This window comes from Coregonus clupeaformis, unplaced genomic scaffold (genome assembly GCF_020615455.1).
Source record: "Coregonus clupeaformis isolate EN_2021a unplaced genomic scaffold, ASM2061545v1 scaf0469, whole genome shotgun sequence".
Lineage (NCBI taxonomy): Eukaryota > Metazoa > Chordata > Actinopteri > Salmoniformes > Salmonidae > Coregonus > Coregonus clupeaformis.
Genome location: NW_025533924.1, coordinates 282501 through 296791, shown reverse-complemented (window position 1 = coordinate 296791; position 14291 = coordinate 282501). Strand labels below are relative to the sequence as shown.

At 46.6% G+C, this 14291-nt stretch overlaps 1 protein-coding gene across 1 annotated transcript in view; it reads right to left on the bottom strand.

Annotated features, from left to right (window-relative positions):
- Positions 1-1331: 1331 nt before the first annotated feature.
- LOC121556134 (methyltransferase-like protein 22) overlaps positions 1332-14291 on the bottom strand; it is a 53779-nt gene continuing 40819 nt past the window's right edge. Inside the window, exons 12-13 of the mRNA XM_041870022.2 lie at positions 10871-11039; positions 1332-1572 (exon numbers count right to left, since the gene is read on the bottom strand). Of these exons, the coding sequence (XP_041725956.1) occupies positions 1540-1572; positions 10871-11039 (202 nt within the window). The 3' untranslated portion in view covers positions 1332-1539. The remainder of the gene's footprint in view (positions 1573-10870; positions 11040-14291) is intronic.

The window sequence follows — 14291 nt, the reverse complement described above, 5'->3', positions numbered from 1 at the left end:
CAGGTGTCCCTTCTTAAAAGTTAATTTGTGGAATTTCTTTCCTTCTTAATGCGTTTGAGCCAATCAGTTGTGTTGTGACAAGGTAGGGGGGGGGTATACAGAAGATAGCCCTATTTGGTAAAAGACCAAGTCCATATTATGGCAAGAACAGCTCAAATAAGCAAAGAGAAACGACAGTCCATCATTACTTTAAGACATGAAGGTCAGTCAATACGGAAAATATCAAGAACTTTCTTCAAGTGCAGTTGCAAAAACCATCAAGCACTATGATGAAACTGGCTGTCATGAGGACCGCCACAGGAAAGGAAGACCCAGAGTTACCTCTGCTGCAGAGGATAAGTTCATTAGAGTTACCAGCCTCAGAAATTGCAGCCCAAATAAATGCTTCACAGAGTTCAAGTAACAGACACATCTCAACATCAACTGTTCAGAGGATACTGTGTGAATCAGGCCTTCATGGTCGAATTGCTGCAAAGAAATCACAACTAAAGGACACCAATAAGAAGAAACTTGCTTGGGCCAAGAAACACGAGCAATGGACATTAGACCGGTGGAAATCTGTCCTTTGGTCTGGAGTCCAAATTGGAGATTTTTGGTACCAACCGCTGTGTCTTTGTGAGATGCAGAGTAGGTGAACGGATGATCTCCGCATGTGTGGTTCCCACCGTGAAGCATGGAGGAGGAGGTGTGATGGTGCTTTGCTGGTGACACTGTCAGGGATTTATTTAGAATTCAAGGCACACTTAACCAGCATGGCTACCACAGCATTCTGCAGCGATACGCCATCCCATCTGGTTTGCGCTTAGTGTGAATTTCATTTGTTTTTCAACAGGACAATGACCCAACACACCTCCAGGCTGTGTAAGGGCTATTTGAACAAGAAGGAGAGTGATGGAGAGCTGCATCAGATGACCTGGCCTCCACACTCACCCGACCTCAATCCAATTGAGAAGGTTTTGAATGAGTTGGCCCGCAGAGTGAAGGAAAAGCAGCCAACAAGTGCTCAGCATACAGTGGGGAAAAAAAGTATTTAGTCAGCCACCAATTGTGCAAGTTCTCCCACTTAAAAAAATGAGAGAGGCCTGTAATTTTTATCATAGGTACACGTCAACTATGACAGACAAATTGAGATTTGCCAAGCGTGTGCAAAGCTGTCACCAAGGCAAAGGGCGGCTACTTTGAAGAATCTAAAATCTAAAATATATTTTGATTTGTTTTACACTTTTTTGGTTATTACATGAATTCCATATGTGTTATTTCATAGTTTTGATGTCTTCACTATTATTCTACAATGTAGAAAATAGTAAAAATAAAGAAAAACCCTTGAATGAGTAGGTGTGTCCAAACTTTGACTGGTACTGTTTCTAAATAATCTCTATATTGTATCAATACCTTATCAACACTGACCACAAGAGGTTCAGAAAACACTAGGTCTAAGATCAGAAAACTCCATGTCTCAGGTGTAGGAGCAGGTGTAGGAGCAGGTCAAGGTGCAGGTCAAGGTGCAGGTCTAGGAGCAGATCAGCTCCTCTGAGGGGGTTAGACAGGCACCGCTGTCACTTTCCACAACTCCTGGAAAAAGAGAATGTCTAACATCGGAATTGGAGTTGATGACAACAATACATAAAAGACCGTAAATAACCAACTTGAAGCAACCATATATTTAGCCATGGAGCATGTTCTGATTGGCCAGTGAGGGGTCATGCCTCGACACACCTACAACTTATTCATCAAAACCCAGCCCTTTCGCGCCACCGCCAGGTCTTGCGCTCATAATTCCCGCTGTGAAAATAGCTAAACTATTTCAGACACCCGCCCTGGACCTATAGTGCTTCCGCCAGCGCTAAGATTTACCATTGTGTTAGCTTTGTAGATTTACCATTGTATTAGGTAGCTGTACCATTGTGTTAGGTTTGTAGATGTACCATTGTGTTAGCTTTGTAGATGTACCATTGTGTTAGCTTTGTAGATGTACCATTGTGTTAGCTTTGTAGATGTACCATTGTGTTAGGTTTGTAGATGTACCATTGTGTTAGCTTAGTAGATGTACCATTGTGTTAGGTAGATTTACCATTGTGTTAGCTTAGTAGATTTACCATTGTGTTAGGTAGATTTACCATTGTGTTAGCTGTGTAGATTTACCATTGTGTTAGCTGTGTAGATTTACCATTGTGTTAGCTTTGTAGATTTACCATTGTGTTAGGTTTGTAGATTTACCATTGTGTTAGGTTTGTAGATTTACCATTGTGTTAGGTTTGTAGATGTACCATGGTGTTAGGTTTGTAGATGTACCATTGTGTTAGCTTTGTAGATTTACCATTGTGTTAGCTTTGTAGATTTACCATTGTGTTAGCTTTGTAGATTTACCATTGTGTTAGCTTTGTAGATTTACCATTGTGTTAGCTTTGTAGATGTACCATTGTGTTAGGTTTGTAAATGTACCATTGTGTTCGGTAGACTTACCATTGTGTTAGGTATATTTACCACTGTGTTAGCTTTGTAGATGTACCATTGTTAGGTTTGTAGATGTACCATTGTGTTAGGTTTGTAGATGTACCATTGTGTTAGGTTTGTAGATGTAGCATTGTGTTAGGTTTGTAGATGTACCATTGTGTTAGGTTTGTAGATGTACCATTGTGTTAGGTTTGTAGATGTACCATTGTGTTAGCTTTGTAGATGTACCATTGTGTTAGCTTTGTAGATGTACCATTGTGTTAGCTTTGTAGATGTACCATTGTGTTAGCTTAGTAGATGTACCATTGTGTTAGGTAGATTTACCATTGTGTTAGCTTAGTAGATTTACCATTGTGTTAGCTGTGTAGATTTACCATTGTGTTAGCTGTGTAGATTTACCATTGTGTTAGCTTTGTAGATTTACCATTGTGTTAGTTTAGTAGATTTACCATTGTGTTAGTTTAGTAGATTTACCATTGTGTTAGGTCGATTTACCATTGTGTTAGGTTTGTAGATTTACCATTGTGTTAGCTTTGTAGATTTACCATTGTATTAGGTAGATTTACCATTGTGTTAGGTTTGTAGATGTACTATTGTGTTAGCTTTGTAGATGTACCATTGTGTTAGCTTTGTAGATTTACCATTGTATTAGCTTTGTAGATTTACCATTGTGTTAGGTAGATTTACCATTGCGTTAGGTTTGTAGATTTACCCTTGCGTTAGCTTTGTAGAGTTACCATTGTGTTAGCTTAGTAGATTTACCATTGTGTTAGCTTTGTAGATTTACCATTGCGTTAGGTTTGTAGATTTACCCTTACGTTAGCTTTGTAGAGTTACCATTTTGTTCGATTTACCATTGTGTTAGGTTTGTAGATTTACCATTGTGTTAGGTTTGTAGATTTACCATTGTGTTAGGTTTGTTAAATAGACCCCACAGTCCCACAGTGTAGTAGAAATATAAGGATATAGTACTAGAAACATTCTGTTGGGTAGGGTTTAGATACAGTACTAGAAACATTGTTGGGTAGGGTTTAGGATATAGTACTAGAAACATTCTGTTGGGTAGGGTTTAGGATATAGTGTCAAGGGGTGCTGAAGGTGGGTGTGGTGCATGAATCAAGCGCAGGACGCAGAAGCTCAGTCCAAAAGACTTTAGTGCAATAATCACGTAGAAAATAAGCACAATAAGCCCGAAGGCGAAATCACGGCGCACACAGGCGTCAAACAAACGGCGCACTAACATGTGCGAAAACCCTCTCCAAAACACTGGAGGGAAGTACGTAGCTCCAACACGAAAACAGAAGAGCAATCACACACAAAGACAAACACAACCAACGAGAACTAAATAGGACACTAACGAGGACTAACAAGACACAGGTGTACAACATAAAGACAAAACCAAACGAACATGAAACATCGATCGGTGGCAGCTAGTACTCCGGGGACGGCGACCGCCGAAGCCTGCCCGAACCAGGAGGAGGAGCAGCCTCGGCCGAAACCGTGACAGTACCCCCTTGACGCGCGGCTCCAGCCGTGCGCCAACCCCGGCCTCGGGGACGACCAGGAGGACGCGGAGCAGGGCGCGCGGGATGGTCCCGGTGGAACTCCGACAGGAGAGATGGGTCTAGGATGTCCCTCCGCGGCACCCAGCACCGCTCCTCCGGGCCGTACCCTCCCACTCCACGAGATACTGGAGACCCCCATCCGGCGTCTGGAGTCCAAGATGGACCGAACGGTGTGACGCGGAGCCCCTCGATGTCCAGTGGGGGCGGAGGAGTCTCTCCTATCTCATTGTCCTGGAGTGGACCAGCTACCACCGGCCTGAGAAGAGACACATGGAACGAGGGGTTAATATTCTTATACTCAACAGGTAGATGTAACCTATAACACACCTCGTTCAATCTTCTCAGGACTTTAAAGGGCCCCACAAACCGCCGACCCAGCTTCCGGCAGGGCAGGCGGAGGGGTAGGTTTCTGGTAGAGAGCCAGACTCGATCTCCGGGTGCGTACACCGGCCCCTCACTGCGGTGGAGATCGGCGCTCGCCTTGTGACGACGACGGCCCGCTGCAGGTGGACGTGGGCAGCGTTCCACGTCTCTTCCGAGCGCCTCATCCAATCATCCACCGCAGGGGCCTCGATCTGGCTCTGCTGCCACGGTGCCAGAACCGGCTGGTAACCTAGCACACATTGGAAGGGGGTTAGGTTGGTAGAGGAGTGGCGGAGAGAGTTCTGGGCCATCTCGGCCCAGGGAATGTACCGTGCCCACTCCTCAGGCCGGTCCTGGCAATACGACCTCAGAAACCTACCCACATCCTGGTTGACACGTTCTACCTGCCCGTTACTCTCCGGGTGGTACCCTGAGGTAAGGCTAACCGAGACCCCCAAACGCTCCATGAACGCTCTCCAAACACGGGAGGTAAACTGGGGGCCTCGATCAGACACTATATCCTCGGGTACCCCGTAATGCCGGAAGACGTGGGTAAATAGGGCCTCAGCGGTCTGAAGGGCAGTAGGAAGACCCGACATAGGGAGAAGACGACAGGCCTTTGAGAACCGGTCCACAACGACCAGGATGGTGGTATTCCCCTGAGAGAGGGGAAGGTCTGTCACAAAATCCACCGAGAGGTGGGACCATGGTCGTTGTGGAACGGGCAGGGGTTGTAACTTACCCCTGGGCAGATGTCGGGGCGCCTTACACCGAGCAGGAGGAGACATAAACCCTCACATCCCTAGCCAAAGTAGGCCACCAGTATTTAGTGCTAAGGCAATGCACTGTCCGGCCAATACCCGGATGTCCAGAGGAGGGTGACGTGTGAGCCCAGTAAATGAGTCGATCCCGAATCTCGAGCGGAACGTACTTCCGACCCTCAGGACACTGTGGAGGGCTGGGGGTCGTGCACGCACCGCTCGCTCGATTTCAGCATCGACCTCCCCACACCACCGGTGCCACAAGGCAAGACTCCGGTAGTATGGGAGTAGGCTCAACGGACCTCTCCTCCGTGTCATACCGCCAGGACAGTGCATCTGCCTTACCATTCTGGGACCCAGGGATGTACGTGATTTTAAATACGAACCTGGTGAGAAACATACTCCATCGAGCCTGGCGAGGGTTCAGTCTCTCGCTGCCCGGATGTACTCCAGGTTCCGATGGTCAGTCAAAATGAGGAAAGGGTGTTGAGCCCCCTCAAGCCAATGCCTCCACACCTTAAGGGCTTGAAACTACAGCTAACAGCGCCCTGTCCCCAACGTCATAGTTACGCTCCGCCGGGCTGAGCTTTTTTGAGTAAAAAGCACAGGGGCGGAGTTTAGGTGTCGAGCCGGACCGTTGAGAGAGAACGGCCCCTATACCTGCCTCAGACGCCGTCCACCTCAACCTGAAAGGGTAATGCGGGATCCGGATGCGCCAGCACCGGAGCCGACGTAAACAGGTCCTTCAGTCTCCCAAAGGCCCTGTCCGCATCAGCTGACCAATGCAGGCGCACCGGCCCCCTTTCAGAAGGGACGTGATGGGAGCTGCCACCTGTCCAAAACCCCGGATAAACCTCCGGTAGTAATTCGCAAAGCCCAAGAACTGCTGCACCTCTTTTACAGTGGTTGGGGTTTGCCAATTACGCACAGCGGACACACGATCCACCTCCATTCTCACCCCTGACGCGGACAACCGATAACCCAAAAAGGAGACCGACTCCTGGAAAAACAGACATTTCTCTGCCTTGACATATAGGTCGTGCTCCAACAGCCTCCTCAATACACGACGCACCAGGGTTACATGCTCGGCTCGGCTAGACGAGTACACCAGAATATCATCAATGTACCACGACCACCCCTTGTCCCTGCATATCCCGGAAAATGTCATCTACGAAGGATTGGAAGACTGATGGAGCATTCATCAACCCATATGGCATGACAAGATACTCGAAATGACCTGACGTGGTACTAAACGCTGTCTTCCATTCGTCGCCCTCCCTAATGCGCACCAAGTTATACGCGCTCCTGAGATCCAGTTTTGTGAAAAACCGCGCTCCATGCAATGACTCCGTCATGGTCGCAATCAGAGGGAGTGGGTAACTGTATTTCACAGTAATCTGATTGAGACCACGGTAATCAATGCACGGGCGCAACCCTCCATCTTTCTTTTTCACAAAAAAGAAGCTCGAGGAGGCGGGAGAAGTGGAGGGCCGAATGTATCCCTGTCTCAAAGAGTCGGCTATGTAAGTCTCCATAGCTATAGGATATACATGGATATGGCTCCGTGGGAGCGCTGCTCCTGCCTGGAGATCAATCGCACAGTCCCCCTGTCTATGAGGAGGCAACTGCGTCGCCCTAGTCTTGCTAAACACGAGAGCTAAATCCCCATATTCAGGCGGAATGTGCAGTGCGGGCACTTGGTTTGGACTTTCCACCGAAGTCGCCCCCACGGAAACACCCAGACATCGCCCCTCGCACTGAGCAGACCACCCATCGAGAGCCCTCTGTTGCCACGAAATAGCAGGGTTATGGGTGCTTAACCAGGGAATTCCCAGCACCACTGGGTACGCAGGAGAGTCGATCAGATACAGCTGTATAGTCTCTTCATGACCCCCTGCGCACACATCCTAAGTGGCGCTGTGATCTCCCTAATCAACCCCCGACCCCAACGGGCGGCTATCTAAGGCATGAACGGGAAAAGGTTTGTCAACAGGTAGGAGAGGGATCCCTAAATCTACACAAAACTTCCGATCAACAAAATTCCCAGCCGCGCCTGAATCTACTAGCGCCTTATGCTGGGAATGAGGTGCAACCTGTGGAAAACAAACAGGTATACAAAAGTGCGCAACAGAAAGCTCTGGGTAAGTGGGACGTCTACTCACCTGGGAGGCCCCCCAGTGCGTGGCCTGTTGTCTTCTCCCCGGAGAACCCTCCCCAGCACCTGGCCGCAGTGTGCCCTCCACGACCGCACTTGGTGCAGGAGACAGGCCCCCTCGGGCTCCTCCTCCTCCTTTCTCTAGCGCCGCACCCCGAGCTCCATAGGGCTCGGCTCGGAGGTGCCGGAGGGCGAATGGACGGACCCCCTCGGGACGTCCACGGGTGGCCAGCAGGGTGTCCAGACGGATGGACATATCGACCAACTGGTCGAAGGTAAGATGGGTATCCCTGCAGGCCAACTCACGTTGAACGTCCTCCCGTAGGCTACATTGAAAATGGTCGATGAGGGCCCGTTCATTCCACCCTGCGTCCGCCGCTAGAGTCCGGAACTCTAGAGCAAACGCCTGTGCGCTCCTCCTCCCCTGTCGCTTTGCCCTCAGGTGGATGGTCGAACACGGCCTTGAAGCGACGGGAGAACTCGGCGTAGGAGATGGTGTTGGCGTCCATCTTCCTCCACTCGGCGTTAGCCCACTCCAACGCCTTGCCCGTGAGACAGGAGATGAGGGCATAAACGCTCTCGTGTCCCGAGAGCACCGGGTGTACAGTGACCAGGTAGAGCTCCACCTGCAGGAGGAACCCCTGACACCCGGCAGCTGTTCCGTCATATGCCCTCGGGAGCGAGAGCCGAATCCCCCTTGGTTCCGGACCTGGGACTGGTGGACCGGCCGATGGGGTTGGCAGGGTAGGTGGAGGCGTGGGTACCCCGCTGGCCTCCCATCGGTGCAAGGTGTTGATGACGTCCTGTAGAGCGGTCCCCAGTTGTCGTATCTGGTCATCTTGGCCGCGGACATGCTCCTCAGCGACTCAGGCGTAACTGCAGATCCTGCTGATTCCATTCTGGTGTGTGATTCTGTCAAGGGGTGCTGAAGGTGGGTGTGGTGCATGAATCAAGCGCAGGACGAGAAGCTCAGTCCAAAAGACTTTAGTGCAATAATCACGTAGAAAATAAGCACAATAAGCCCGAAGGCGAAATCACAGGCGCACACAGGCGTCAAACAAACGGCGCACTAACATGTGCGAAAACCCTCTCCAAAACACTGGAGGGAAGTACGTAGCTCCAACACGAAAACAGAAGAGCAATCACACACAAAGACAAACACAACCAACGAGAACTAAATAGGACACTAACGAGGACTAACAAGACACAGGTGTACAACATAAAGACAAAACCAAACGAACATGAAACATCGATCGGTGGCAGCTAGTACTCCGGGGACGACGACCGCCGAAGCCTGCCCGAACCAGGAGGAGGAGCAGCCTCGGCCGAAACCGTGACATATAGTACTAGAAACATTCTGTTGCGTAGGGTTTAGGATATAGTACTAGAAACATTCTGTTGGGTAGGGTTTAGGATATAGTACTAGAAACATTCTGTTGGGTAGGGGTTTAGGATATAGTACTATAAACATTCTGTTGGGTAGGGGTTTAGGATATAGTACTAGAAACATTCTGTTGGTTAGGGGTTTAGGATATAGTACTAGAAACATTCTGTTGGGTAGGGTTTGGATATAGTACTAGAAACATTCTGTTGGGTAGGGTTTAGGATATAGTACTAGAAACATTCTGTTGGGTAGGGTTTAGGATATAGTACTAGAAACATTCTGTTGGGTAGGGTTTAGGATATAGTACTAGAAACATTCTGTTGGTTAGGGGTTTAGGATATACAGTGGGGGAAAAAAGTATTTAGTCAGCCACCAATTGTGCAAGTTCTCCCACTTAAAAATATGAGAGAGGCCTGTAATTTTCATCATAGGTACACGTCAACTATGACAGACAAAATGAGAAAAAAAATCCAGAAAATCACATTGTAGGATTTTTTATGAATTTATTTGCAAATTATGGTGGAAAATAAGTATTTGGTCAATAACAAAAGTTTCTCAATACTTTGTTATATACCCTTTGTTGGCAATGACACAGGTCAAACGTTTTCTGTAAGTCTTCACAAGGTTTTCACACACTGTTGCTGGTATTTTGGCCCATTCCTCCATGCAGATCTTCTCTAGAGCGGTGATGTTTTGGGGCTGTCGCTGGGCAACACTTTCAACTCCCTCCAAAGATTTTCTATGGGGTTGAGATCTGGAGACTGGCTAGGCCACTCCAGGACCTTGAAATGCTTCTTACGAAGCCACTCCTTCGATGCCCGGGCGGTGTGTTTGGGATCATTGTCATGCTGAAAGACCCAGCCACGTTTCATCTTCAATGCCCTTGCTGATGGAAGGAGGTTTTCACTCAAAATCTCACGATACATGGCCCCATTCATTCTTTCCTTTACACGGATCAGTCGTCCTGGTCCCTTTGCAGAAAAACAGCCCCAAAGCATGATGTTTCCACCCCCATACTTCACAGTAGGTATGGTGTTCTTTGGATGCAACTCAGCATTCTTTGTCCTCCAAACACGACGAGTTGAGTTTTTACCAAAAAGTTATATTTTGGTTTCATCTGACCATATGACATTCTCCAAATCCTCTTCTGGATCATCCAAATGCACTCTAGCAAATTTCAGACGGGCCTGGACATGTACTGGCTTAAGCAGGGGGACACGTCTGGCACTGCAGGATTTGAGTCCCTGGCGGCGTAGTGTGTTACTGATGGTAGGCTTTGTTACTTTGGTCCCATCTCTCTGCAGGTCATTCACTAGGTCCCCCCGTGTGGTTCTGGGATTTTTGCTCACCGTTCTTGTGATCATTTTGACCCCACGGGGTGAGATCTGCGTGGAGCCCCAGATCGAGGGAGATTATCAGTGGTCTTGTATGTCTTCCATTTCCTAATAATTGCTCCCACAGTTGATTTATTCAAACCAAGCTGCTTACCTATTGCAGATTCAGTCTTCCCAGCCTGGTGCAGGTCTACAATTTTGTTTCTGGTGTCCTTTGACAGCTCTTTGGTCTTGGCCATAGTGGAGTTTGGAGTGTGACTGTTTGAGGTTGTGGACAGGTGTCTTTTATACTGATAACAAGTTCAAACAGGTGCCATTAATACAGGTAACGAGTGGAGGACAGAGGAGCCTCTTAAAGAAGAAGTTACAGGTCTGTGAGAGCCAGAAATCTTGCTTGTTTGTAGGTGACCAAATACTTATTTTCCACCATAATTTGCAAATAAATTCATTAAAAATCCTACAATGTGATTTTCTGGAAAAATTATTCTCAATTCGTCTGTCATAGTTGACGTCTACCTATGATGAAAATTACAGGCCTCTCTCATCTTTTTAAGTGGGAGAACTTGCACAATTGGTGGCTGACTAAATACCCCCACTGTAGTACTAGAAACATTCTGTTGGTTAGGGGTTTAGGATATAGTACTAGAAACATTCTGTTGGGTAGGGGTTTAGGATATAGTACTAGAAACATTTTGTTGGGTAGGGGTTTAGGATATAGTACTAGAAACATTCTGTTGGTTAGGGGTTTAGGATATAGTACTAGAAACATTCTGTTTGTAATGGGTTTAGGATATATTACTAGAAACATTTTGATGGGTAGGGGTTTTCTAGGTTCAGTAAAGTGTGTTTCTCACCAGCTGCTCTATGCGCTCATACAGCAGGCACTGTGGGAAGGAGGGGGTGACCTGCTCCACTGTGAAGCATGTCCGGCCGTCCCTTAGCTCCTGCATCTCACACAGACAGTGGCGGAAATGGTCGTAGGCCTCGCAGGATACGTCCAGGTGTCTCAGAGTGAAGTTCAGCCTGGGGAACACACACACACATAAGCGTAAGGAACCACACGGATGCACACACACGTAGGCACGCACACACACACACACACACACACACGTAGGCAAGCACGCACGCACGCACGCACGCACGCACACACACACACAAACACACATCATTACACACAAAGACTGTAATGACAAGATGTGGCACATGAGCTGGATTAATTTTTTACATTTAGCATAAATCTAGAATATACAGTATATATATATATATATATATATATAACACACACACACACACACACACACAGTGGGGAGAACAAGTATTTGATACACTGCCGATTTTGCAGGTTTTCCTACTTACAAAGCATGTAGAGGTCTGTAATTTTTATCATAGGTACACTTCAACTGTGAGAGACGGAATCTAAAACAAAAATCCAAAAAATCACATTGTATGATTTCTAAGTAATTAATTTGCATTTTATTGCATGACATAAGTATTTGATACATCAGAAAAGCAGAACTTAATATTTGGTACAGAAACCTACAGAGATCATACGTTTCCTGTAGGTCTTGACCAGGTTTGCACACACTGCAGCAGGGATTTTGGCCCACTCCTCCATACAGACCTTCTCCAGATCCTTCAGGTTTCGGGGCTGTCCCTGGGCAATACGGACTTTCAGCTCCCTCCAAAGATTTTCTATTGGGTTCAGGTCTGGAGACTGACTAGGCCACTCCAGGACCTTGAGATGCTTCATACGGAGCCACTCCTTAGTTGCCCTGGCTGTGTGTTTCGGGTCGTTGTCATGCTGGAAGACCCAGCCACGACCCATCTTCAATGCTCTTACTGAGGGAAGGAGGTTGTTGGCCAAGATCTCGCGATACATGGCCCCATCCATCCTCCCCTCAATACGGTACAGTTGTCCTGTCCCCTTTGCAGAAAAGCATCCCCAAAGAATGATGTTTCCACCTCCATGCTTCACGGTTGGGATGGTGTTCTTGGGGTTGTACTCATCATTCTTCTCCCTCCAAACACGGCGAGTGGAGTTTAGACCAAAAAGCTATATTTTTGTGTCATCAGACCACATGACCTTCTCCCATTCCTCCTCTGGATCATCCAGATGGTCATTGGCAAACTTCAGACGGGCCTGGACATGCGCAGGCTTGAGCAGGGGGACCTTGCGTGTGCTGCAGGATTTTAATCCATGACGGTGTAGTGTGTTACTAATGGTTTTCTTTAAGACTGTGGTCCCAGCTCTCTTCAGGTCATTGACCAGGTCCTGCCATGTAGTTCTGGGCTGATCCCTCACCTTCCTCATGATCATTGATGCCCCACGAGGTGAGATCTTGCATGGAGCCCCAGACCGAGGGTGATTGACCGTCATCTGGAACTTCAATTTTCTAATAATTGCGGCAACAGTTGTTGCCTTCTCACCAAGCTGCTTGCCTATTGTCCTGTAGCCCATCCCAGCCTTGTGCAGGTCTACAATTTTATCCCTGATGTCCTTACACAGCTCTCTGGTCTTGGCCATTGTGGAGAGGTTGGAGTCTGTTTGATTGAGTGTGTGGACAGGTGTCTTTTATACAGGTAACGAGTGGAGAACAGGAGGGCTTCTTAAATAAAAACTAACAGGTCTGTGAGAGCCGGAATTCTTACTGGTTGGTAGGTGATCAAATACTTATGTCATGCAATCAAATGCAAATTAATTACTTAAAAATCATACAAATGTGATTTTCTGGATTTTTGTTTTAGATTCCGTCTCTCACAGTTGAAGTGTACCTATGATAAAAATTACAGACCTCTACATGCTTTGTAAGTAGGAAAATCTGCAAAATCGGCAGTGTAGTTTAGACACACCTACTCATTCAAGGCTTTTTCTTTATTTTTACTATTTTCTACATTGTAGAATAATAGTGAAGACATAAAAACTATGCAATAATACATATGGAATTTTTTACATTTACATTTTAGTCATTTAGCAGATGCGCTTATCCAGAGCGACTTGCAGTTAGTGAGTGCATACATTTTTTTTCATACTGGCCCCCCGTGGGAATCAAACCCACAACCCTGGCGTTGCAAACGCCATTCTCTACCAACTGAGCTACACGGGACTATGACAACAATTTAGCTTTCCTCTCAAATACAGTACAGTAGCCTATAAACATCCTGATTCCGTGGGTGAGATCCTTTAAATCGTACATATCTGTTGCTTCTTCACACTTGATTTGTCTTTCCTCTCTTTTTAACATGAGAAAGCACCCTTTTGAAAATAACCTAGGGTTTGCAAAAAAAAAAGAAATAAAATGTTCCTGATGAGGCGTACAACTTGTGCCAAAGTTGCCTACAAAATAATTACAGTCTATTTACAAAAAGAAAGATTGGGTCGGTAATTTAATATCAGCGTTCGTTAGCTAAAGAGATACAGGTTAGGGGATGTGTCCTTGTATGTGTCCATTTGGCGAGAGAAAAACTTCACCCAGCAGCCTTCAATACATCAGTCAGTTACCAAACTGAGGGATATCACACATGCATACTATAGAGTCATGTCTTTACATTCTGTCAAGTCCTTGATTGGTTTGAATGGTCGCCTGACAATCCAGAAAATCTTCCTCAATGAACCGTTTCCTAAAAATGGATGGGGATGAAGGGTAGTGATAGGTGGTTGGAAACCAAGCGCGTTCCTGGAATGTATAGGGGGAGAAAAAATAAAATAATTTCATGTGTGCAGTCTACCAATCACGTCACAAAGTGAACCCCCAAGCATAGCGACGTTCTCAAGATGGACGGGCACGCCTTCTCTCTCTGAAGATAGACATGGTAATAAAACATCTTTCTTACAAAAATAAACTAAAGGAGGCAAAGAAATGGAATAAAAAGAAACCTAAATGACAAAAACTTTAAAATTCCCTGGAATTGTCCTCAGTCCATTCACAGTACACAGCAACAATAGTTTCTCGTCTTTCTCCTTGCGTTCTCATGCCTCTCTACATGGCTGGGTGTAGAATGGTGACTTTGTGTGAATCATGTAGTAACCAATTAAAGTGTTTAACAAATCAAAATATATTTTATATTTGAGATTCTTCAAAGTAGCCACCCTTTGCCTTGATGACAGCTTTGCACACTCTTGGCATTCTCTCAACCATTGTCCGTAGAGCACAGATCTGGGGAAGCGTACCAAAAAATGGCTGCAGCATTGAAGGTCTCCAAGAACACAGTGGCCTCAATCATTCTTAAATGGAAGAAGTTTGGAACCACCAAGACTCTTCCTAGAGCTGGCCGCCC